We start from the raw sequence: 21,889 nt of genomic DNA, 5'->3' as shown, positions 1-21,889 counted from the left end.
CATGAACTTCATCTTATCTAAAAATGAAGGAACCTGGTTGAATTGTTGCTGGAAACAAACTCTGAGGAGTGTCAAGTGGAGTGGCTTTTGAAGGTTCTTGGTGGGAATCTACCCCACCTGCTAATAATAACAGCCTCCTGTAACCACTGCTACCAGCACATAGAGCATAGAGCAGGAAATACACATCTTCGGGGTCTCATTAGTATGACCCCCTCACTTTTTTTCTGTCACTTACTAAAATGTGTTTCTTGCTGTTTTGAAGTGGTGAAGAGAATCTGCTTAGATCCGACCTCCGTCATCTCACTACACATCTAAACAGTTTTACAGTGCGGTTAATATTGGTCAGATTTGGGAGTGCTGGCCACAAGTGAATAAGGTCTTCTTGGGTTTAATGAAAGGTTGGATGTTATTGATGAATACTGCCACATTCTTACATAAAAAAGATGCTGATTGAAAAACTTAGTTACCTTAGAGTTTTCAAAGTTGCCATGTGTATATGTTGCTCATAGAACACATACTGATGCATAGAAGAACAAAATAATTTCTTTTCTGATCAGTTCTACCCTAATTTTATACCTGCAGGTAAAGAATATTTCAGAATCATGGATTTCTCAAGGGTAGCAAAAGTAGTCTGTTACTAGACAGATGCAGAGCTGATAGTGATACTGACCAAGGCATAGTATTGCCTAGTAATAGATCTGCCATCTCTGGCATCCCATATTTGTTGATTCAACTTGTGAGCCAGGCTGTTATTCAGAATATGAAATATTATTAGTGAAAAGATTTTATAAAAAAGTTGATTTCATCATGTGCTTACTAACTGATGATTTTCAAATTTATAACATTAAGGATATAATTCGTAATGTTGCTTGTGCCTAGGATTATGTATAAAGTCAAGCATAACGTCAGGTTCCGGGGAAAAGGTTAAGGATTGTATTATGTTTTCAGAAGCCTCAGATAATGATGATGGTGATTTTGAAAGCATTAGGTTAAGTCTTCATGAGAATGCGGTAGCACAAATTCTTGAAACATTGATTTTTTTTTTTTAAAGGCTTTCGTGTCATATTACTAAATTTTATTGAATGAAGAATACATAAGAGGATTCAGGTGGCAGGGAATTTGTATTTTGGAGCTGAAGAAGTCCTTGCAAAAAAAAACCCAATGCATATATCTGTCAAAGATATGCATCCTATATATGAGAAGTAGAAATACGAGAAGCAGTCAAGCTAGACTAGCTTATGAAGTGGCATGGATTAGATCTTTGAAAACAGATTTGCAACACAGTCTAGCCCAACAATGGATTGACTTACCCAAATTATTGGGAAAATTCAGGTAACATTCATAGTACAACAAATTCACAATATTTATTGTACCTAGAGCCATGATTTTATTTTTCTTTGATGAAAGTGATTGTATATGTATATGTATATGATTGTATAACCATATTAAAAAAGATAAAAGAAAAATAACATTTTTATTATACATGAAAGTACATTTTCGTCAATAATTTGAATTATTTGAAATACCTTGTTATCTGTTTTCTAGGTAATTCGATTCCATGGTGGAGCTCTTCCTGCCTACATCATGTCCAGTATTCTCCTTACTTATGGAGGACAATTACAATCCCTTATTTCAATAGGTAAGAATGTCCATGAAGATTTTTTGTTATTTTGGTTATGAGACTTGAAGTAAAGAAGTTATTAATCTACTTTATTTTAATGATATTTCAAATTCAGGAACTTTAAAAATTAGCCACATAGTAGCAGATGATTTTTCTTCCTTCCCTACTTCTATTAGCTAATTTTTAAATGGTTAACATGTTCTAGAAAAATGTTTAGATATTTTCTCCAGATACTTTATTAGCCATCAGTCCTGCTGTGAAAGTCAACATAGTACAGCACTGAATTTGTAGTCAAATGACTAGGGTTTGAATCCTGGCTTTTCCATTTCCTATCTGTGAGATTTTGGACGAGTCATTTAAACCTTCTGATCATAGCTCCCTTCATCTGTAATATGACGAGAATGAACCAAGATGACCTTTGAGATCTTCTCTAAAACTTTTAACTCTTTTGATCCTAGGATCCAGAGTTGTGCTGATAAAATGCATAGACAAATAGATTTAAAGCCTGGTCATTAAATCCCCTAGCACATCATAACTGTTATCTTGAGTCCTTCTAATGGTTTTCTGAACTACTTGGCCCCCACAAGATGACTTTTGCTTTGCATGTTTTCATTCAGCTGACTACATTTACCTTTCTTTCTGAGAGGATGTATGATACAAAGGGTGGGGAAAGGGGAGAGGAAAACTGAATTTGAAGTCATTGCATCTGGGTGTAAATTGTGGCTCTGCTCTGGCTGACTACAGGTATGATTTTGGGCAAGTCAGTAACCTCTCTTGGCCTATTTCCTGTGTGAAATGAGGGGGTTAGATTAAATGACTTCTAAGATTCCTTCCATTTCTTATTAAGCTGTGAGGTATTTGAGGATAAACTTTTTATCTCTCCCATTGCCTAACATAGCTTACTGCCCTGCACCCAGATATTTATTGTTTATTAATTTCTTTTTTGTAGCATGCCCTTCAAGAACTCCTGGATCTCAGATGTAGAGAATACACTCTAGAATGTTTGACTGATTTGTAGTATGATTGATTTAGACATGGAGGCCTTGATGTTAGAAGTCATCTAGTCCAGCCATCTTGTTTAGTCTTAGATTGCTTCTTTTAAAATCTTCCTTGATTTAGAGACAGCTGTGGGATAACAAAAATGGCACCCTACTTGTCATTAAAAGACCCAAATCGTGTCTGCTATTTAATAGCTAGATGAGTATGGACAATTATTTAAATGGTCTGCTCTTTGGTTAACTCATCTGTAAAATGGGGATAATTAAACTCCTTTCCTTAGATTGTTGTAAGGAGCAAATGTATGCTTTGTAAATTGTAAAGTGCTGAATGACAGCTGTTATTATTATTTTGTTCTTTGAAAAGACTGAATGAACCAGATTGTTTCTGAAATCAGTTAGCTCTTTATCAGGTATTACTCTGGCAGTTACAGACATGTACTGTCCCTAAAACTAAAGCTATTGCAGTTATTTCCAATTCTTTAAAATAACTCATACTTAATTAAATTTAAACTTTCTCCCAGGCCATTGTTTAGACTATACTAGTATGTTGGATAAAGAAGCCAAACCATACAAAGTCGATCCTTTCGTAATAATTATGAAATTCATGTTGGGGTAAGTTACTTTTTCATGTTTAATTTTGATTGTTAACTAAAGCAGTATGCTATTTGGTAAACACCAACTCCCAATGTTACTTCCCTTTCTTTACAAATTGGCTAAAAACAACTTTTATTATAATTTGAGTAATTCAAGATCAGTTTAAAATATTAGATTTTTTCTTTGATTTTTTTAAATTGTATGTATGCCAAGATTGATAATTATCTTTTATGATATAAAATAAGAAATTAGACAAATTCTGTTTATTATAGTTTTATTTTTTAAAATAAGATTCACAGTGTCTTTGGTCACAGTTGGTTCTGGAAATTATCCATTTTTCCCCTTCCAAGTTGAACCTTCCCTTTTAACAAAGAATGAGTTCAGAAACAATTGCTAAAATAACTATTCTGACGATGTATACAGCATTCTTCCCTCATCATCTGCTGTCTCTCCCTGAAGGATGGGCTTGTATTTCATTATCTATTCCCTGGGAGCATTTTGGTTTTTCAGTTATTTGTTTCTACTTCCTCCTAGTGACCTTTGTGTTGACATCGTTGTAGTTGTCGCATATATTGCTGTTTTGCTTCCTTTTATTTTCCTCCGAGGCTACTCTGAGTTCCTTGACTTTCTCAGTTCTTGCATTAGAGTGGTTGTCCATTACATCCCAACTATCAGTTTCGCATGTACCATCCATCAGTTGGTGACCACTCACTTTTATTTCTAGTTCTTTTCTTCCATGGAGTGCTGTAACGAATATTTTACAACTTTGTTTCTGTAGTTGACTGGTATAGCTTTATTTAATAACAATAATAGCTACAGTGAGGTGGCACAGTGGATACAGCACCTGGCCTGGAGGGAAGACTCATTTTCCTGAGTTCAAATCTGACCTCAGACACTAGCTGTGCGACTATAGGCCCGTCACTTAACCTGGTTTTGCCTCATCTATAAAATGAGCTGGAGAAGGAAAAGGCAAACCATTTCAGTATCTTTTCCAAGAAAACCCCAAATGGAGTCACAGACAGTTGGACATGATTGAAATACAGCAAATTGTAATAATTGTGTAAACGATGCTTACCGTGATGCAGGCATTGTGCTGCTAAGCACTTTCTAATTGTTATCTGATTTAATCCTCACAATAACCCTGGGAGGTAAGTTTTATTGTTAGCCCCATTTGACATGAGAAAACTGAAGCAAATGGAGGTTAAGTGACTTGCCCGGGATCATACAGCTAATAAATGTCTGAGGCAGGATTTGAACTCAGGACTTTGTGATTCAAGACCCAGTGTGCTATCCACTCTGCCACTTAGCTGCTTCCCTGCAGAAAGTGGCACAAGTTGCTTAAGACCTTTTGAATCATGTTGTATTTTCTAGTAGAGCTTCTGAGATAACTTGATTTTGAGGCTGGATACAGCATAATGTGGTGCATTTGGAGTCCAGCTACATTGGTTTAGGTTATTTCATAGGTCCCTACTAGCTCTCAATTTGTTTTCCTAATCTAGTATAGAATCCCAGCTTTTGGTTAGTCCTTCAAGCACCAAGAATAGCCTTTTCTTTTCTTTCCTTCCTTCTTTCCCTCCCTCCCTCCCTCCCTCCCTCCCTCCCTCCCTTCCTTCCTCCCTTCCTTCCTTCCTTCCTTCCTTCCTTCCTTCCTTCCTTCCTTCCTTCCTTCCTTCCTTCCTTCCTTCCTTCCTTCCTTCCTTCCTTTCCAGCAGTTGGGGTTAAATGACTTACCCAAGATCACACAACTAGTAAGTGTCTGAGGTCAGATTTGAATTCAGAGACCTAGAGAAGGGTAGTCACTTCCCCCTCTATGACCCTACTTTGATCTTCAAAAAAATCTGGAGTTTCAGGAGCTGCGTTTCATTAGTCCTTTCCTGAAGAACTTCAGTCCCTGATCCTGTGCGATGCTTTTGGTTTTCTCATTGATCTGTATACAGGTTCCTTAAATAAAAAGAATTATATTGATATTGTTGATTATTCTCATGTTAATAAGATGATTTGTATTTATGGAAGACATTAAAAAAAGGACATAATGTAGTTATAGTATTCTGTTTCTTGATGTGCCCTACTCTATATGGCCTTATTTGTGGGACCTCTAGCCCAGGTCTAGCCTGATTGTCATTACACCAACTCTTACTTCTGTCTCCCAAGATCTTTGCACATTTCCTCTCCCAGAGAGTCATTTGGATGTTTGGGAAGCTTCTATGCACTGCTGGGTTACCTGGAACCATTGTAACTAAACTGCAAGTACCGTAAGAGCCAGAGGAGGATAAAATTGAGTAAAGGAAAAAGATTTGAGTGGGGGAGATGCAGCTCCAGTAATAGTGCCCCATATTTAATTTACAAAAGACTTTTAGAGTGACTGATAAAAGAGAAATGCAGTGTTTTGGGGATCATTTTGATAAGAAATTTAGAAAAGGAGCTACTCTGGGGATCAAAGTCACCCTTTTCAAATTGCAAGAGTTTTGTAAGAAACAGAAATGGGAAATTATTAGACCCAATTCATATTGATCTTTAAGATTTTATTAGAGAAAATGAGAATAAGTACAGAAATTAAAAGCATGAGCTCATCCCAGTCTTCTATTACAAAACAATAGTTAGGATCTGTGGAAAAGAACTATGTGAACTTGGGAGCATTCTGAGTATAGTCACCTTTCATAGAGTCATGGTATTTCAGAGCAAAAAGAGACTAATGTTAGAAGTTAGCTCCTACCCAAAAGCCAGATTCCTTCCACAGTCCATGTAATAAATGGTCATCTAACCTCCACTGGATCAAAGGCTTTGCTTCCTAAGACGGCTCAGTCCAGTCAATCAGCCAGTAAATATTTGTTAAGCCCCTACCATGTACTAAGCCCTGGGAATGTGAAAAACAGTAGAACAGTCCCTGCCCTCCAGGAGCACAAACAACTATGTTCAAACAAACTCTTTACAAGATAAATTTGAAATAATCAACAGATTTGTTGTGTCTAATGGTAGCCATCTCCAGGGTGGGAAGGAGGAAGGAAAAAAATTTACACGATAACTTTATTATATATTTAAAAGCATTAGCCAATTGTACATAATAGGTTTGCAGTTTCATGTGCTATTATTTTTTCTTATATAGTGTGTTAGGAAAATGCTTGTTTTATTCCGTAAATTAAAAATAAATAAAATTTAAAAAATAAAATAAAAATACATGTACTAAAATAGCTAAACATAAAGAATTTTCTTTTATTTGACTACTTTGGTATCTGCAGCACTACTCACTTTTTTTTTTTTACCATACAAAAAAGTTTACTGCATTTTTTAAAATCAGGCACAGTGAAATAAAATAAAGATTAGGCACATAGCCATTTAGATAATTACTTTGATAAATGTTTAGAAATGTTAATGGGTATCATAACCCCCCCAAACAGGGGTTTTTAATATGAACTTGTTTTTTTATGTATATTTAGAATTGTTATTCAATGAAAATGATTTATAATTTCATATTTTGTTCTATTCATTTAAAAATATTCTGAGAAGGGTTCCATGGACTTCTTTAGATTTAGAGGACTATGACCCAAAAAAGGTAAAAAACTACCCTACATGGTTCTCAGAACGTATTTTACCTGTGTAATTCCTTTCAAGTGTTGTTTTACCGCTGTTGCAAATATGTACATGTAGGACAATAGATAGTGATGTTCGGTTAAGTTTGAACTATTGCACTTTTGATTTAAAAAAATAAAACTGTTCTAAATGAATATGAAAGTTGAGTTCTATAAACCTGCTAATAGTTGAGTTTCAGAAATAATTGTTTTGCATGGCTCAATAAGAAGTTAAATCATAAGTGTATATACGCATCATATCTGACTATAAGCGTGATATTTTAATTACATCACTGTCTTTTTTCTCTACAGCTATGACTGGTTTAAACAAATTTGGGATAGTTTCTTCTTACCAGAATTAGATGCCATTTTTCTGAATACACAGAGTATGTGTTTCCCACTTGTATCGTTGGTCCTCTTTCTATTTGGAACCAGTATTGCCTACTGGGGTGGCATGCTCTCATCTTTATCTGTGAGGTTTCTTTCTTCACTGTGGCTAACCTTACACAGGTAAAAAACAAAAGCATATTTCAATAATTGGTTAAAATCTTCTATTATTTAAGAAGATTACATGTTGAAACTATTAAATATTTTAGTAAGCTAAAGTTATTTTCTTAAAAGAGAACCTTAAAGATTAGTTTGCATATTTCCCTGAACATTAACTGGTTTCTGTAGATAATTTACAGATTAATTACTCTTCACTTTTATTATAAAAGTTAATCATTGTAGGGTGTTCTGTAGTGGTCTAACAAATATGAGTAATCAAAATATGTTGTAATCTGTACACATATTTGAATTAGACTGTTTTGCATTTCTCTCAGTGGGTGACCCCATTCTAGGACGGTATTTTTGTATTTTCATACCTATGGTGGAATCATAGTATAGTGGTTCCCAACTAGTGTTCTATTTATCCACCTCAAAACTGTTTTCTGATTCCATTTTCTTTTATCAGAGCCCTCTTACATCATTTGCTAGGATTTCTGGCAGGAACTAGAGTAAACCTAGCTTTAGAACCCCCTTACCATTACCACGCTCAGATACTGTGCTTTTAGTATCATTCCCTGCTCAGTCATTAGAAACAATTATCTCACTTTCTCCCACAAGGTTTCCTCACAAAAAATATTTGGCATCCTGGGCTCTAAGGGCTCATGTTAAAATATTATTTTTCACAACAGGCATATAAATAGAACTACCATTTCATTGCTAATTGTCTTCCTCTGTTTTATAAATATGCCACTTTAGTCTTTATTAGCTATAATATGTATAGATAGAATAACTAATGTATTTAACTTTGGTTTCTATATCTGCTTATAATGTGAAACTTTGAAGATGCCTCTTGTATTAATTAGAAGTGCCTTTAAATAAATAATTTAAATTTAAATCATATGAAATTACACTCATAAAATTAATATAATGTATGAGATTATATTAATTTTATTTAAATTATATAATATTAAGTGATATATTAATTATGTATAATGATATTCAATATATAAGAATTATATAAAAATAAATAAATCTATTCAGTAATATAATTGTATAATTTACATAATGATATAAAATTAATCTAATAGAAATATATTTTGTACATATAAATTATATAAAGTTTATTTAAATTATATATACACATTAAGTTATATAAACATAATATATACATTTATACAAAATAACATATAGTATAAAAATTATATATAATTGCAAATTATACAAAATAACTTAAATTTAAATAAATTAGATTGTTTAAAATAAGTCTTAAAATATTTAAAAGTTTTGAGATTCCAACAATTAACATACTCTAGAGCCATTGTAAATACCTAATATTTTCTTGAACTTGCCTTCCCCAAAATGCATAGAACATCTGATTCGTGTTGTTTCTAGCATATGACCATATTAATAAATGCTTAAATTTTTTTTTTCAGTTTTGAAACTTTATTTCCTCACTTTCCTCTTCATCCCATTGGTTGGGGGCAGGGAGGGAATGAAATGTAAAACTCTTAAAGTAAATAAACATAGTAAAACAAACAAATTCCCCTATTGGATATGTCCAAAAATATTTTTCTGATTTTGCATATTAGTACGTTACCTCTCTGTCAGGGGGTGGGTAGCATCCTTCATCAGCATTCATCTAGGATCATGATTGGTCATTGCACTGATCAGCATTCTTAAGTCTCAGAATTGTTCATTGTCAAATTTATACTGATATTACAGTATAAATTGTTCTCCTGGATCTGAGCTCTTTTTTTTAAAGATTTTGAAAGGCTGTATTCTTGTTATTTTAGACCTTCTGAAATCCCTAATGATCCCAGGTTGATAACAGCAAGATTATCATTTCTGATTATGCTTCTGCTAATAATTGGTTGGACAACTTGTGGAGCACTTGCAATACTTCTCATCTATCTTTACTATGTGTTTAAGGTATGAACTTAAAGTCTTTTAACTTGAATGCCAGAATGTGCTCATCACTATATCAAACATCATTCCATACAGACTCTTCAAAAAGAGTTTATAAATTCTTAAGTTAAAATGTGGGTTTACAGTTTATTTTGCTGGACAATTTTAAATATTTTTGTTAGTATTATAACCATTTGTGTATGTTGGTGTGATGTAGATCTGTAACAAGAATCTGTAGCAATTAATATGGTAGGGTTTGCTGGTTAGAGGCCAAAAATGGAAAAGGGAAGGGAGTAAGCATTTAAGAGCCTGATATAGTTCCAGGCACTGTGTCAAGTGCAACTATTTTCTTATTTGATAAAAGGAAATTGGGAGAGTTTGAAATCCACCTTGAGTTGTGAGGACAGGGATGGAAAGGAGAAGCGTGCTTTGAAATGATGTGGGAGAGAGTGGTTGACATGTACTTAGAACAGAATGACGACAAATCAAATAATGAAAGAAATTACCTAAAGTGCAAAACTGTCAAGTTATAAAACATAAAGAAGGTTACTTGCCAAGAGTGGTTACCAAAACATTCTGCCTTGCTAGTCTATATACAAAATTGAGAGGGTAGGTAAAAAATAAGGCAATAGCACAGTGTATCAGTAAGCACTCCAGCATACACAGGGCGGGGAGCTACTACCACAGGTTCTTTGATCTGCTTCTGTTAAAAGAAAGGCAACTTTTGAGGGGTTAACAATCACTTTACTCAAACACAGGTATCAGAGAAAATCAAAATGAAAATTTCAGAGAAATCAAAAATCAACAGACAGCATTTCCAAACTGCCTGACCATTAACATGCATACATCTTTACCAGAGAGGGAAGCACCAACATCTGGGTTTTCAAAGCCAGGGGACTCCTTAGCTTCCCAGAGTCTCATCTGGTACACAAAGCTTCTTCCAAAAAACCAAGCCCCTCAGTAAAACCTCACCCTCAGAGTATTTATATACTTTTCAGACCCTCTGACCCAATGCCTCAATAGAAAAAAACCAAAGGTACTTGGGACCCTCCTACAAAACAACTCCCCTAATCAAGCTTCCCTCAGTGGGCAAGCCCATTAATGGGTAGGGAAGATCGAATAGAGGTATGCTTCTTGATTATACTGAAACAAAAACAGCAAAAGATCTTACTTTGCTTGACCTCACACACAGGAAGATAGCATAGACTAGTAAACTGCTTTTTTTGGAGAGGCAGGGAAGTCAGTATTTCTTTTTTTTTATTGATATGTTTTGTTTAATATGTTTTCAATATTATTAAGCAAAGGATTTTTGCTGCCTTTCCTCCCACTTACTGTGGATATTGCTGTTATCCATAGCAGCAAATTAGTATAAATGGTTTGGTATGGAAACTTCTTTGATGGTTCTGTGATCCCATCAATGGGCCACATTCATGTTTTCTTATCACTCTTGTGCATGTCCTCCCTTAAATTCCACATGGTTGTCCACCCAACCTACTAGGAATCTTCCTCTGGATCTCTTGAAGTTTTGTAGCTCGAAAATGGCATGCACATCATTTAGTCAGTTCTAGATTTTAAAATGAGAAGATAATTGTGTGTAATTGAGGTGGATCCAGTATAGTCTATTTAAACAGCCTGTTTACACTGAAAAATAGAATAGCATAGACTCCTACCATTTTCTTAGGACATTCAACTCATGAAATCAGTTACCACATCAAGGAAATTAAAGGGCCTGAAACCACCTGAACAAAAAAATTGCAAATACTGTCTTTGCCAAATACTAAGAGATAATGGCCAAAGATAAATACCAGTTTAAAAAATATTAACACGTTTTTAAGACAAGACAAGAAAGCCAACAGATGATTATGAACAGTGTTGTGGCGTAAAAACTTCTCTGTTTTAACAAGATATTTAATAACAAACACAACTAAGCTCCCACACATACACAAGGGATGAAACTTGAAAGACAACAATCAGAAAAAATGAAGATTTCTGTAGCCAGTCTCCTTCAGTGACTATGATGCATTCCATTTAGAATCCATCTTTACACTACCCTAGTTGCATATAACGGAGAGCTAGCCCAAAAGAAAGCTAAGGCAGAGGAAGCTGGAATAGAAAAAATTTTGTATAGAGGAGGTCCATGCTGAAGGGAACACAATTTTGAGGATATTGCGTCTCAAGGATGGAGGAGATGATGCTCAATGCTTAGGAAAGATAATATTATTCCTTTTTCCAGAAAAGGTGATTGGGAAAACATATGCCTAGTCTACCTCTATAAATCTTAGTGACAAGACTTACATGATGAAGAATAAGATAAGTGGATCCAGGAGAACAGCATAGAAAATGATTCCTACATTGTAAATGGAAACAACACTAAAAGGCAACTGGACTGATTAGTAGTGATCAGTCTTGGTCCTGGAGAACAGGTGATGAGAGAGACAGAGGACTGTAGCTATGGAATGTTGCCTATGCTGTTGAACACAGTTGTTCTATTAGTTGGTTTTGTTTAATCGTTTTTCTCTGACACAAGAGAAAGTTCACTTGAGGATGTGGAGTAGATTCGAAAATGACATGTTAAAAACAAGGCATCAATAAAATATTTTTTTAAAAATATCAAGATAATTTACATGGATGTTGAGGGCGATCTTGATAAGTGTGTAAATTCCTTCAAACAAGAGACAGTAGTCTGCAGTTACAAAATTGACTCAGAAGTGTAGAATCCTATATAGCCCTTGACCATAAAAAAAGCATTTGTTTTAGAATAGCTAATATTTTCAACAGGTTATCCTTCAGTGAGGTGTCTTCCTTGCACATTGCAAAATCATATTAGATTTCTAAATAGATTTAATGGAAATAATTTCAAGCCTTTTTGCTAATAATATCAAGTGAAATATAGAACAGGAAGAGGTGCATTTGCCACTATTATATGAGATATTGAGCATGGAGTCCAAAGGAGATATCTCCTATAGATGTTCCTATTTATAGCTGACATTACCTTGAAGAGAATTCCATAGACTTTACTAGATTGTCAAAGGGGCACATGACATAAAAAAGAATTCATCAGCAGAAGACATTATGTCTTAATGTTAACTAATTCCAAAGTTATTAAAAAGTGAATTTATGTTCTTTTTGGAAGTAGTTCCAGAGTTATGAACACCCAACTTCTCTTATGTATATTCCTTACATATTAACAGCTGCTGCATCTAATAACTGCAATATCCTTCCCAAAAAACACATGTATACACACACACGTACACACGCATATGAATGCATATATGTAAACAATAAGTATGAGTAAGTATAAGGTAATTAAATACCTTGTAATTTGGGAGGGGAACATTCACATTTGGGGGAAATAGTTAAGGCTTTATGCAAGAGATGGTTTTTGAGTGCATCTTGAAGGAAGAAAGAGATTCTGAAAGGCCAGGTTGAGTAGAAAGTATATTTATGGCATGGAGTCTGGCCAGTGCAAAGGCACACAGACAGAAGACATGGAGTGCAGTCTGTGAAGAACAAAAGAGGCTAGTTGGGCTAGACTGCAGAGTGTAGGACAGGAAAGATAGGTTGAACCAGATTATGAAGGAATTTAAATGCTAAATCCAGGGGTTTCTATTTTATCCTAAAGGCTGAGTTGATTGAGTAGTGCAGTGGTTGCAAACTCAAATAGAAGCGGGACCCCTAAACCCTACATAAATATCGCTATTGCTGCATATTGACTTAGAAAACCACAGATTAACATTATGTTCTATTGTATTTTTATTTATTTGGTTCAATATTTGCCATTTATATTTTAATCTGGTTCTGGCCTCATTCAAGAATGCTTGACACCTCCGGAGTAGGCCAATCACACAGTCAGATATGTGCTTAATGTGTATTAGTGTGTAGAATGCACTGAAATGGTGATATCTTTGAGGCAGGGAAACCCAAAAGGCTGCTATAATAATCTAATCAAGAGTTGATAAGGGCCAGGTCTAAAGTGGTAGCTGTATAAGTATCAAAAAAGGGTTGGATGTAAGAAATGTGAAAGTGGACCCTGTAAGACTTGGCAATGATTGGCTATGTGGGGTGAGGGAATGTGAATCAAAGATAATGTTGAGGTTACATGCCTGGGAGACTAGAATTCCCTTCAAACAGAAATAAGGAAGTTTTGAAGAAGGAAGGTTGAGGAGAAAAGATAAGGAATTCAGTGTTGGACCTGTTGAATTTATGCTACCTCTGGGACATCCAATTTGAAATGTCCAGAAAGTGTTTGGTGATTAGGACTGAAGTGGGAGGGACCAGGGATACACAGATGTGAAAGCATGTGCATAGAGATAATAGTTAAATGCATGGAAGTCCATGAAGTTACCAAGTAAAGAAAGAAGAGGGCCTGGTGGCCTGTCATAGTTAGGAAGTGTTCTATGAATCCTTAGCCAGCAAAGGAGACTGAGAAGAAGTAGTCACGTATGTTGGAGGAGAACCAGAGAAATTGGAGGGAGGAAAACCCTGAAAAAAAGAGAGCATCCAGGAGGAGAATATGATGAAATCCAGCAGATGGGTTGAGAAGATTGAGGACTGAGGAAAAAAATACATTAGAATTGGAAATTAAGAAGTCTTTGAGGACTTTGAAGAAAGTAATTTTAATTGAAAAATAAGATGGAAAGCCAGATTGGAAAGGATGAATGAGTACCGACATCAAGTGGAGACTGCTTTTTCAAGAAATTTGGCTGAGAAAAGGAGGAGAGATACAGGAAGACAGCTAGAAATTTTAGCGAAGGCTTTTTTTAAAGAACAGAGACATAGACATGTTTAAAGATCATAGGGAAGGAAATAGTAGAGAGTGAAAGACTGGAAATTTGAGAAGCACTATTGAGGATGCAACTCAATGGAGAAAATAGTAGGGGATGGGTAAGTGATTGAACTTGGCAAGGAGAAGAACCGCCTTTGTCAGATACTGGAAGAAAAGAGGAGAGAGTGGGAGATTGCAAGGTTTGGGGGATGAAGAGAGGGAGAAGGGGGAGCTCACATTGAATGACCTCCATTTTCTAAGTCAAGAGGCAAAATTCTCAGCTTAAAGAGAGGGAAGGGTGAGGTGTGGGAGGCTTTGAAGAGGAAAGAACATTGAGAATAGCTTCTGTGGCAAGTAAGATACAGAATTAATTAGAAAGGAATACAATCCCATTGCTCCCGGTTTTTTAGTCTTCATTTTAAGAGGGATTAAGTGTATTAATGAATTTTACAAGGACACTCAAATAGTTCTTCATCCAAAGCAATTTTGAAAACAAAAATTCATTTCTTTTCCTAGATTATTAAATTGTACTCCAACTTAACAACAATGAAAAATAACCCTGATATGGTAAGTTGGGTTTTTTGGTAAAACATACTAAATATTTTTATCATCTTTAGCCATTTATCATTTCATTTATCATTTACCAATTAATCCTTATGAAAATCAAAGATCATTTTGATTGCCTTATTTAAAATTAGTAATTACTTTCTCTGTCTCTAATGTCTTGCTAGGTCCTTTATCCATCTTCCCTTCTAGCTGTCCCTCAGAACTCTGGGGTTAATGTTTCTGGTACCTACTGTATTCACTTGTATTCCATCTTGTCAAAAGGTGATTTTAGCCTTGAACTTCAACTATTTGCGTCTTAATTTTTAAGAAAATATGGAAGCTACATGAAAACTTAACACTCTCACCTTCAAGGCTCAGTTCTTCTTAACTGTAGCAAAATTAGTCATTTGTCATTCCATGAATTAGTCTATCCAGCTCTATCCGTACCAAATTACTTTTTGAAAACAAGTTTATTTCAAACTTAAATTGTTTAAATTGTAGTTCTTTGTCTTAGATAAAAAATTGAGGAAGAACCAATGTCTTTTGTCTGTTGTGGATTAAGGAGAAAAATTTTAGAAAGAAGATCATCTTTTGAGGATATATTAGCCATAAAATTTAGAGTGGCTAATTCAGAAGGCCCAGAAGTTATTTCCAGTTGTACTTGTAGGAAGACAGTGAGCTTCATTATCTAGCAAATCTTCAGTTGTGGGGATTGTATCCTATGCATAGTAGTTTTTTAAATAAGAGTTTGATTTAAAATGCAACTATCTTGAACTTGGTTTTGTTTAAGATAACAAATATCCTAATTAATAAATTCTTGTGTTCTTTATAGATTCCAAATGTCTCTGCAAGAGATGAAAACAATACAAACTCCTCTGCTGAAGAAAGAAAGAAGAATAGATCTAAGCAAAGCCCTCCTCCCAAGCCAGATGTACCTCCTATAAGTTTAGTCATTGATAATGCTGAAGATAATTTTAAGATGCATATTACTATTGTTAACTTAGTAATATGGGTTGTAATACTCAGTATGCCATCCTTCATTTATTGGCTGAAGAATCTCAGGTAACGATACAATTAAATGTTTAGAGTTGTATAGAAACAGTGGTATAATTGCTTTGGTCCATAACTAAACTGTCCATCCGGAAAGCTTAAGTAAGATTTAAGATGCCCGCACATCTTCTGGTCATTGTATGAAATTTTTTTATTAGGAAAATTTACATTGAATCCATTTATATTTTCCAAAGTTCTTTCTTTATCTTATTAAACATAAATTTCCATAAATATTTAACAAAAAGAGAAAGGTAGAACTTCTGTTGCACTTTATTGTAACAGAAATAATTGCATTTGAAAAGTTCAGACATAAAAAGTGGATTTCTCCTTTGCCAGGAGTCCCTTATGTTGACCTAAAATGACTTTAGTGACTAAAAAGAATTTAGCAACTAGGAAACTATCATCAACTCTCCTGACTGAAGTGGCAAGTCATACAACTCTTTCAGCAGTGTTACAGAAGTTTGCTTTTAGAGTTTATATTTTCATGAGTTTTTGAAAACATGCTAATTGTTACAGGAGTTTTACTTTTGTTTTTCTTTTCTTCAGGGAGAGGTGTGGTAGAAGGGAAAGAAAATAAATGCTTGTTAATTAAACTTTTTCTAAAGGAGACAAGTAGGTAAAACCTCAGAGTATTCAGGGACTCCTACTCAACATAGATTTGAGAAATAAGGTTATGTACTTTTTAAGTAGTTCCCTAATCCCTTGTTGTCTTTAAGGTTCAGGCTTTTGCTATTGGATCACTTTTATTTGAAGAAACTGCTAATCTTGTTTTGTAAGACTTCAGATATTCCTTTTTTTTAAGCAAAACTAAAATGTGGAAGTTCACATTGACCCCAGAAGACAAATTTTACTTTTTGTAACCTCTCTTGAATACTCCCTTTTCTCTTCTCTGTCACCACCGTCACTCTGGTACATGCTCTCCCCATCTCACATCTGGACTATTGCAATGGCCTGTCAGTGGGTTGCCTCAGGTCTCTTTTCACTCCAGTCCATGCTCCATTCAGCTTCCAAAGTGATTTTCCTAAAGCACAACTCTCAACATGCCACTCACCGAATTAGGGGCTCCCTGTCATCTCCAGGATCAAATATAAAATCTTCTCTTTGGTGCTTAAAATCCTTTGTTACCCTCCTAGTACACTTCTACCTTTCCAGTCTCCCTTACTCCCTAACACTGGTACACTTTGATCCAGTGACACTGACCACCTGACTGTTTCATGAACAAGGCCTCCATTTCTTGGTTCCAGACATTTTCTCTGGCTGTTCTTATAACTGGACTGCTCTGCCTCCTTATTTTTTCTGGCTTCCTTTAACTTTTAACAACATTACATCTTGTTTAGGAAGCCTTTCCCAACCTCTCATAATTCTAGTTGTTTTCCTCTTTAAATTATTTCATATTTTATCCCATATATAGCTTGTTTGTACCTATTTGTTTGCTTATTGTTTTCCCCATTGGATAATGAGGTGTTTGGGGGTAAACATTCTTTTGTTTCTTTCTGTATCCCCAGTGTTTAACACAGTGCCTGGAACATAGTAGATGCTTAATAAATGTTTCTTGATTAACTTGCAAATTCTGGATGGTGTGGCTCACAAAGCCATTTAAATGATTTAATATACAGTAATTTGATTTACAAATGATTTCTTATAAATATATCTGTTGTGTAGAGTTAAGTATATTTTTGTAGCATGCTTTATTCTTTCTCCCTAGTATTCCTTTATACATCAATTCCATATACAACATCTTACGGATAAAATATGGCCTGGAGAATAGATATCTCAGTGACAATTTGAGGTGTAGCACATGAAAGTTTCTGGAGTTTTGTCCTCATACCTTTGAGATAGGTAGTGTATTATCCCCCCTTTAAACTGCATTGCCTCTCACGTCCATGATTTTTGGGTGTTTTTCAGAGTTATACTGGTTTGAAATAACCATGTCTATGTAACCACATTTTTTTCTCCCCCTTTCCTCCATATAGGTACTATATTAGACTTAATCCTGATCCGTGTAAATATCTGTCATTTTTCCTCGTTCCAACTCTGGGAGTTCTTGGAAATTCTGACATTGTTTCAGTAAAGTCAAGGTATAATACTTTAATCTTTTATTTCCCACTTAGATTTTTAGTCCTCATTTGCAGAACATAGTCACATTTGATATATAATTTTAGATTACTTTTTTCTTTCCTAAGGTTAAGTAGATTGGAATGGGAACTATGGTGTATATGCAGATTCATACTGCTAACCATTTAGTAACATTTCTGTAATTAAGTTTATATGTATCTTCAGACCTTTAGATATTAAATTAGCATTGTGCTTTGTTATTGTTTTTAGACAGCTCTTCCTATACCCTTCCTTTTCTGTTTTGTTTTTGTTTTTATAGGCAGATATTTTACTCTTGGTACACAATTAGTGATCACCTTAAATTAACCTACATCTTTGTAAGGAGAATATTTTCAGCCTAATAAATTTCCATCTTTATTTGCTAGTGCTGATGATTTTGGATCATTTGAAAGAGCCAGATATTTTGGTTGTTGGACCCAGTGCAACTAATAGTCTAACTTCAAGATGCAATGGAACAAGCCATACTCAGTATCCAAAAACATTCACTTCTACGTCTTGTCTTTCCCATGATCATTTTCCTTTCCATTTGCCATGCAGTCTTATCTTTGGATGTATGTCCATCGTCCCTCTGCGTTCAGTAGCCCCCAAAAGCTCCACTATGACATTGTCTGTAGAAAAATAACCTTTTCAGGGAAGATGATCTCCCTGTGTACTATGTGTACTACCTCCCCACAGATTAGACCCATTTATATTGTATTTTTATATATTTAAAAATATATTTCCTTGGAAGTGTTATGTACTACACATGGCCTAAAGGACCTTGTTTGACACCTCTGGAGGAGAGTGTATTTTTTGAGGATTGTGTTGTAAAAGATATGACCTAGAATTTCATTGACATAGAGAATTTCCAGGTAAGGAAACTCCCTCTATTGATGTAGGTTGGACCCTTCTCTGCCACTTATATATAGTCTTAGCCTATAGAGAACACTGAGAATTTCAGTGTTTCAGATTTTCTTAGGCTCACACAGCCAGCACAAGCTACTACTGTGTAGTCTCTAATAATAATACCCATTATTATTATTAACAACTAAGGCTGATAAAAGGGAAGAATCAAAAATACATAAAAATCAGACAAAAGAATTTAAAATTTCAGCAGTTTGGGTCCATTTTGTTTGGTCTCAGGCAGGCATGTACTCCTCAAAGGACCCTAAGGGTATCACTGTTTGGCAGCATATGAAAATCATAGAGTATTAGTACTAGCTATTAAAAATCATTTACTTCAGCTCTGATCTTTCACGAGTGTGCTAAGCCCTCAAAGTTAAGTGGCGTGTCCAATGTAATAGAGTCATGATGATGACCCAAGAGTCACTAAGAAAATATTAACCCTGTTGTAGAGCCCATCTGAATAGTTAAGAAGGCTGGGCAGTGTGCAACATATTTTAGAGCTATTTTCATCTAAACTGGTTAAAAATTGTACAAAATGATTTCATGTTTGAAGAGACAAATCTTCAGCTTTCTAGAAAACTTGGTTTTTCAGAATAATTCCTTGAGTGTACAAAATTGATGAGATTTCACTGCGTAAGAAAAAATTTAGTATGTAGGGAGAAGTAATAATAACTAACATCTACATGGTACTTTGTTTTCCAAAGAACTTTATATACATTATCTCTTTTGATCCTCACAACTACCCTGTAATTTAAGCTTCATTTTACAGATGGGGAAACTGAGACTGAAAGATTACATGACTTGCCCAGACTCACACAACTAGTGATTGAGCCAGGATTTAAATCCAGGACTTCCTGACTGAGCCTAGCACTCTCCCTATCACTATACCATAGGGCCTATGGGAAGACAAGCAATGGTTTCGAATAAACTAAAAGATGAAGTAATTAATAATATAAATCACCTAGATGCCTCAAGATGGGAAGGATGAAGTAGTATATGCAGGATCTGCATAGATGCAGTGATTTTTTAAAAATGTTACTGTAATTCTCAGCTTTATGTCACTTGCAAATGTAAGTCCATATAAGACCTCATGGTATAGTGGATAGAGAGATGTCCTCAAAGATAGGAATGCCTGCATTCAAGTCCCATCTGTGACTTTGGGCAGGTCTCAGAGCTCTAATCACAAAGAAGGTGCCAGACTGTATTGAGAGAGAATTATCTCATCTTGGAGTCCCCTTCTATCAGTGATAACACAGGTCCAGTTCCTATCCCTAACATCAGCAAAAATAATGTCAATAAGAAACGTAGCAACCTATGTTTTGCAAAGAACTGTACATCCATTATGTCATTTGATTCTTACAATAACCCTGACTCCAGGCTCATTACTCTTAACACTCTACTACCTTTTGAATAGAAAGACCATACACTTAGAGCTTTTCTAGTCTGTGTCCCTTATTTTAGAGGTGAGAAAACTAAGGCCCAGCAAGAGTAAGTGACTTACCAGGTTCACTCAGGTAGTTACTTAGTAAAGCCAAGAGTTAAACTCTGAGCCCCTGGCTCTGAATGCAAGGCTCTGCACTCAACCACACTGTCATGAGTGTCATGCATTCTAGTAGCTGCCCTTCTCTCTTCCTCTAATTGGGGGAACATGGAGGCTTGGAAAAGAGGCAACAGGTATTAAAATTGACTGAAAATGAAATAGAGTCTGAAGGAGCCACTTCTAAGGGCTCACACTTGAATAAAGTGCAGAGACGTAGGAACCTCCCTTTTGGCTGCTTGGGAAGTTTTTTGTTCTTTATCCCTGGTTCTCAGATGTGTCCTAGCTGGCTGAATTTAAGGCATGTGAAGAGTCATCTACTATATTGGTTTGTTAAGATCCTCTTATGTGCTTACTTAGAATGCGGTAATTCTCTAAGAATGCAATAAATTACTGATGTTTTCCTTGAGTATAAGGATAAGGACTAGATCTGTGATATCATTGGTATAGGGAGCTCTCAGGTCAGGAAACTGTGGACCAGTACAGGTCAGCATCACCTCTGCTATTTATGGTCTTAGAGAGTTTCCTGGAGCACTGAGAGGTTAAGTAATTTGCCCAGGCTCACAAAGCTAGCATGTGTCAAAGTCTGGACTTAGAAACAACTCTTCCATTACACCACACTACCTTTTTTTTTTTTTAATTTGTTGCAATCCTGTTTCTAGAATTGTAAGTTTTTTCCATGTCCAATCCTTATTTTATATACTGTATTTTGATTTTTGCCTTTGAAAATCCTGAAATTTTTTTTATTGTTGTGATTTCATGGGACATATATCTACCTAATCAGTTATTTTCAAAGGTAAAATGAATGGAATTCACAGAATTTCAGTGTCAGAAGGGAATTTAGGGACCCTTCTCTATAATATCCTCAACAAATGATGGGGAGCTCATTACTTATGAGCTGATGTTAACTGTAGCCCATTCCACTTTCTGTCAGAAAGCTTTTCCTTTACATTGAACCAAACTCTGCTTCTCCATAACTTTTACTCACAATTAGAATGTAAGCCCCTGAGAACAAAGAGTGTCTTAATTTTTGTTTGGTTTCCTCAGTGCTTCGCACGTAATAAGCATTTAATGTTTTTTCATTCGTTCATTATTCACTTCTCTTACTTATGCTCTCTAAACTTTGCCCAGTGAGAACAAGTCAAATCCCTTCTTCACCTTTTTCCTCTTTTCAGGGTTTTTTCCCCTGCCTTTTAAAATTATTCAGTTGCTTTTATGTTCTTTCGAACATTAACATACCAGCAGTTTTGAAGTTTTGTTTTGCTTTCAGATGATTTGGTTCCTGTTCTGAGCTGTGTACAGTCTCTTGGTTTTATCTGTTTGTAATAATTAAGTGTTATAAAAGGATTTGGAGACCGGTTTTTCAGAACAGAAGGAAAAAATCATGAAAACCTTTTTAAGGAACAGAACAACTCAGCATTTGAATGTCAAGAAAATTGCAAAAAATGTCCCAATGATGAACTAAATAATTTTAGTTGGACTCCTAATAAAATTTACAAATACAATATTAAATATAATAAGGTTTATATATTTACTTAGGTATAATTGTTCATATTCGTATTATATACAATATACATTTATGATATTTATTATGGTTAAAGTCATATTTTTCAGTCAGTCTGTTTTAATATTTGAAATCTTTAGTTTTTGGAATGTATACATATATTTGTATTTTAAAAATAAAACCTTATATTACATTTATTTATCAATTTCAGAACATTTTTGTCCTGCAAAATTAGCACACTCATAGAAATATAATTTGTAATCATAATTTGTACAAAATAAAAACCATAATATTCTTTCCTTCTCCGTTAACTTTGA

General features: G+C 34.9%; 1 protein-coding gene across 9 annotated transcripts in view; it reads left to right on the top strand.

Moving 5' to 3' along the window:
• PGAP1 (post-GPI attachment to proteins inositol deacylase 1) overlaps positions 1-21,889 on the top strand; it is a 115,858-nt gene that overhangs the window by 82,752 nt on the left and 11,217 nt on the right. For 7 of the 9 annotated variants that reach the window (XR_011967745.1, XR_011967743.1, XR_011967744.1 and 4 more), the window contains 7 exons: positions 1,546-1,639; positions 3,141-3,231; positions 7,092-7,289; positions 9,059-9,194; positions 14,452-14,502; positions 15,314-15,543; positions 17,505-17,609. Coding sequence is in view for 6 of the 9 variants with exons in the window: in XM_072612764.1 (XP_072468865.1) it covers positions 1,546-1,639; positions 3,141-3,231; positions 7,092-7,289; positions 9,059-9,194; positions 14,452-14,502; positions 15,314-15,543; positions 17,505-17,609 (905 nt within the window). In the remaining 3 variants the exon portion in view is untranslated. Of the gene's footprint in view, positions 1-1,545; positions 1,640-3,140; positions 3,232-7,091; positions 7,290-9,058; positions 9,195-14,451; positions 14,503-15,313; positions 15,544-17,236; positions 17,371-17,504; positions 17,610-18,011; positions 21,648-21,889 lie in introns of those variants that run through there. The other 2 variants (XM_072612762.1, XM_072612763.1) reach the window with 2 other exon arrangements.

Source organism: Notamacropus eugenii, chromosome 5 (genome assembly GCF_028372415.1).
Source record: "Notamacropus eugenii isolate mMacEug1 chromosome 5, mMacEug1.pri_v2, whole genome shotgun sequence".
Lineage (NCBI taxonomy): Eukaryota > Metazoa > Chordata > Mammalia > Diprotodontia > Macropodidae > Notamacropus > Notamacropus eugenii.
The sequence above is the reverse complement of the archived record's forward strand: the minus strand, read 5'-3'. Positions and strand labels throughout refer to the sequence as shown.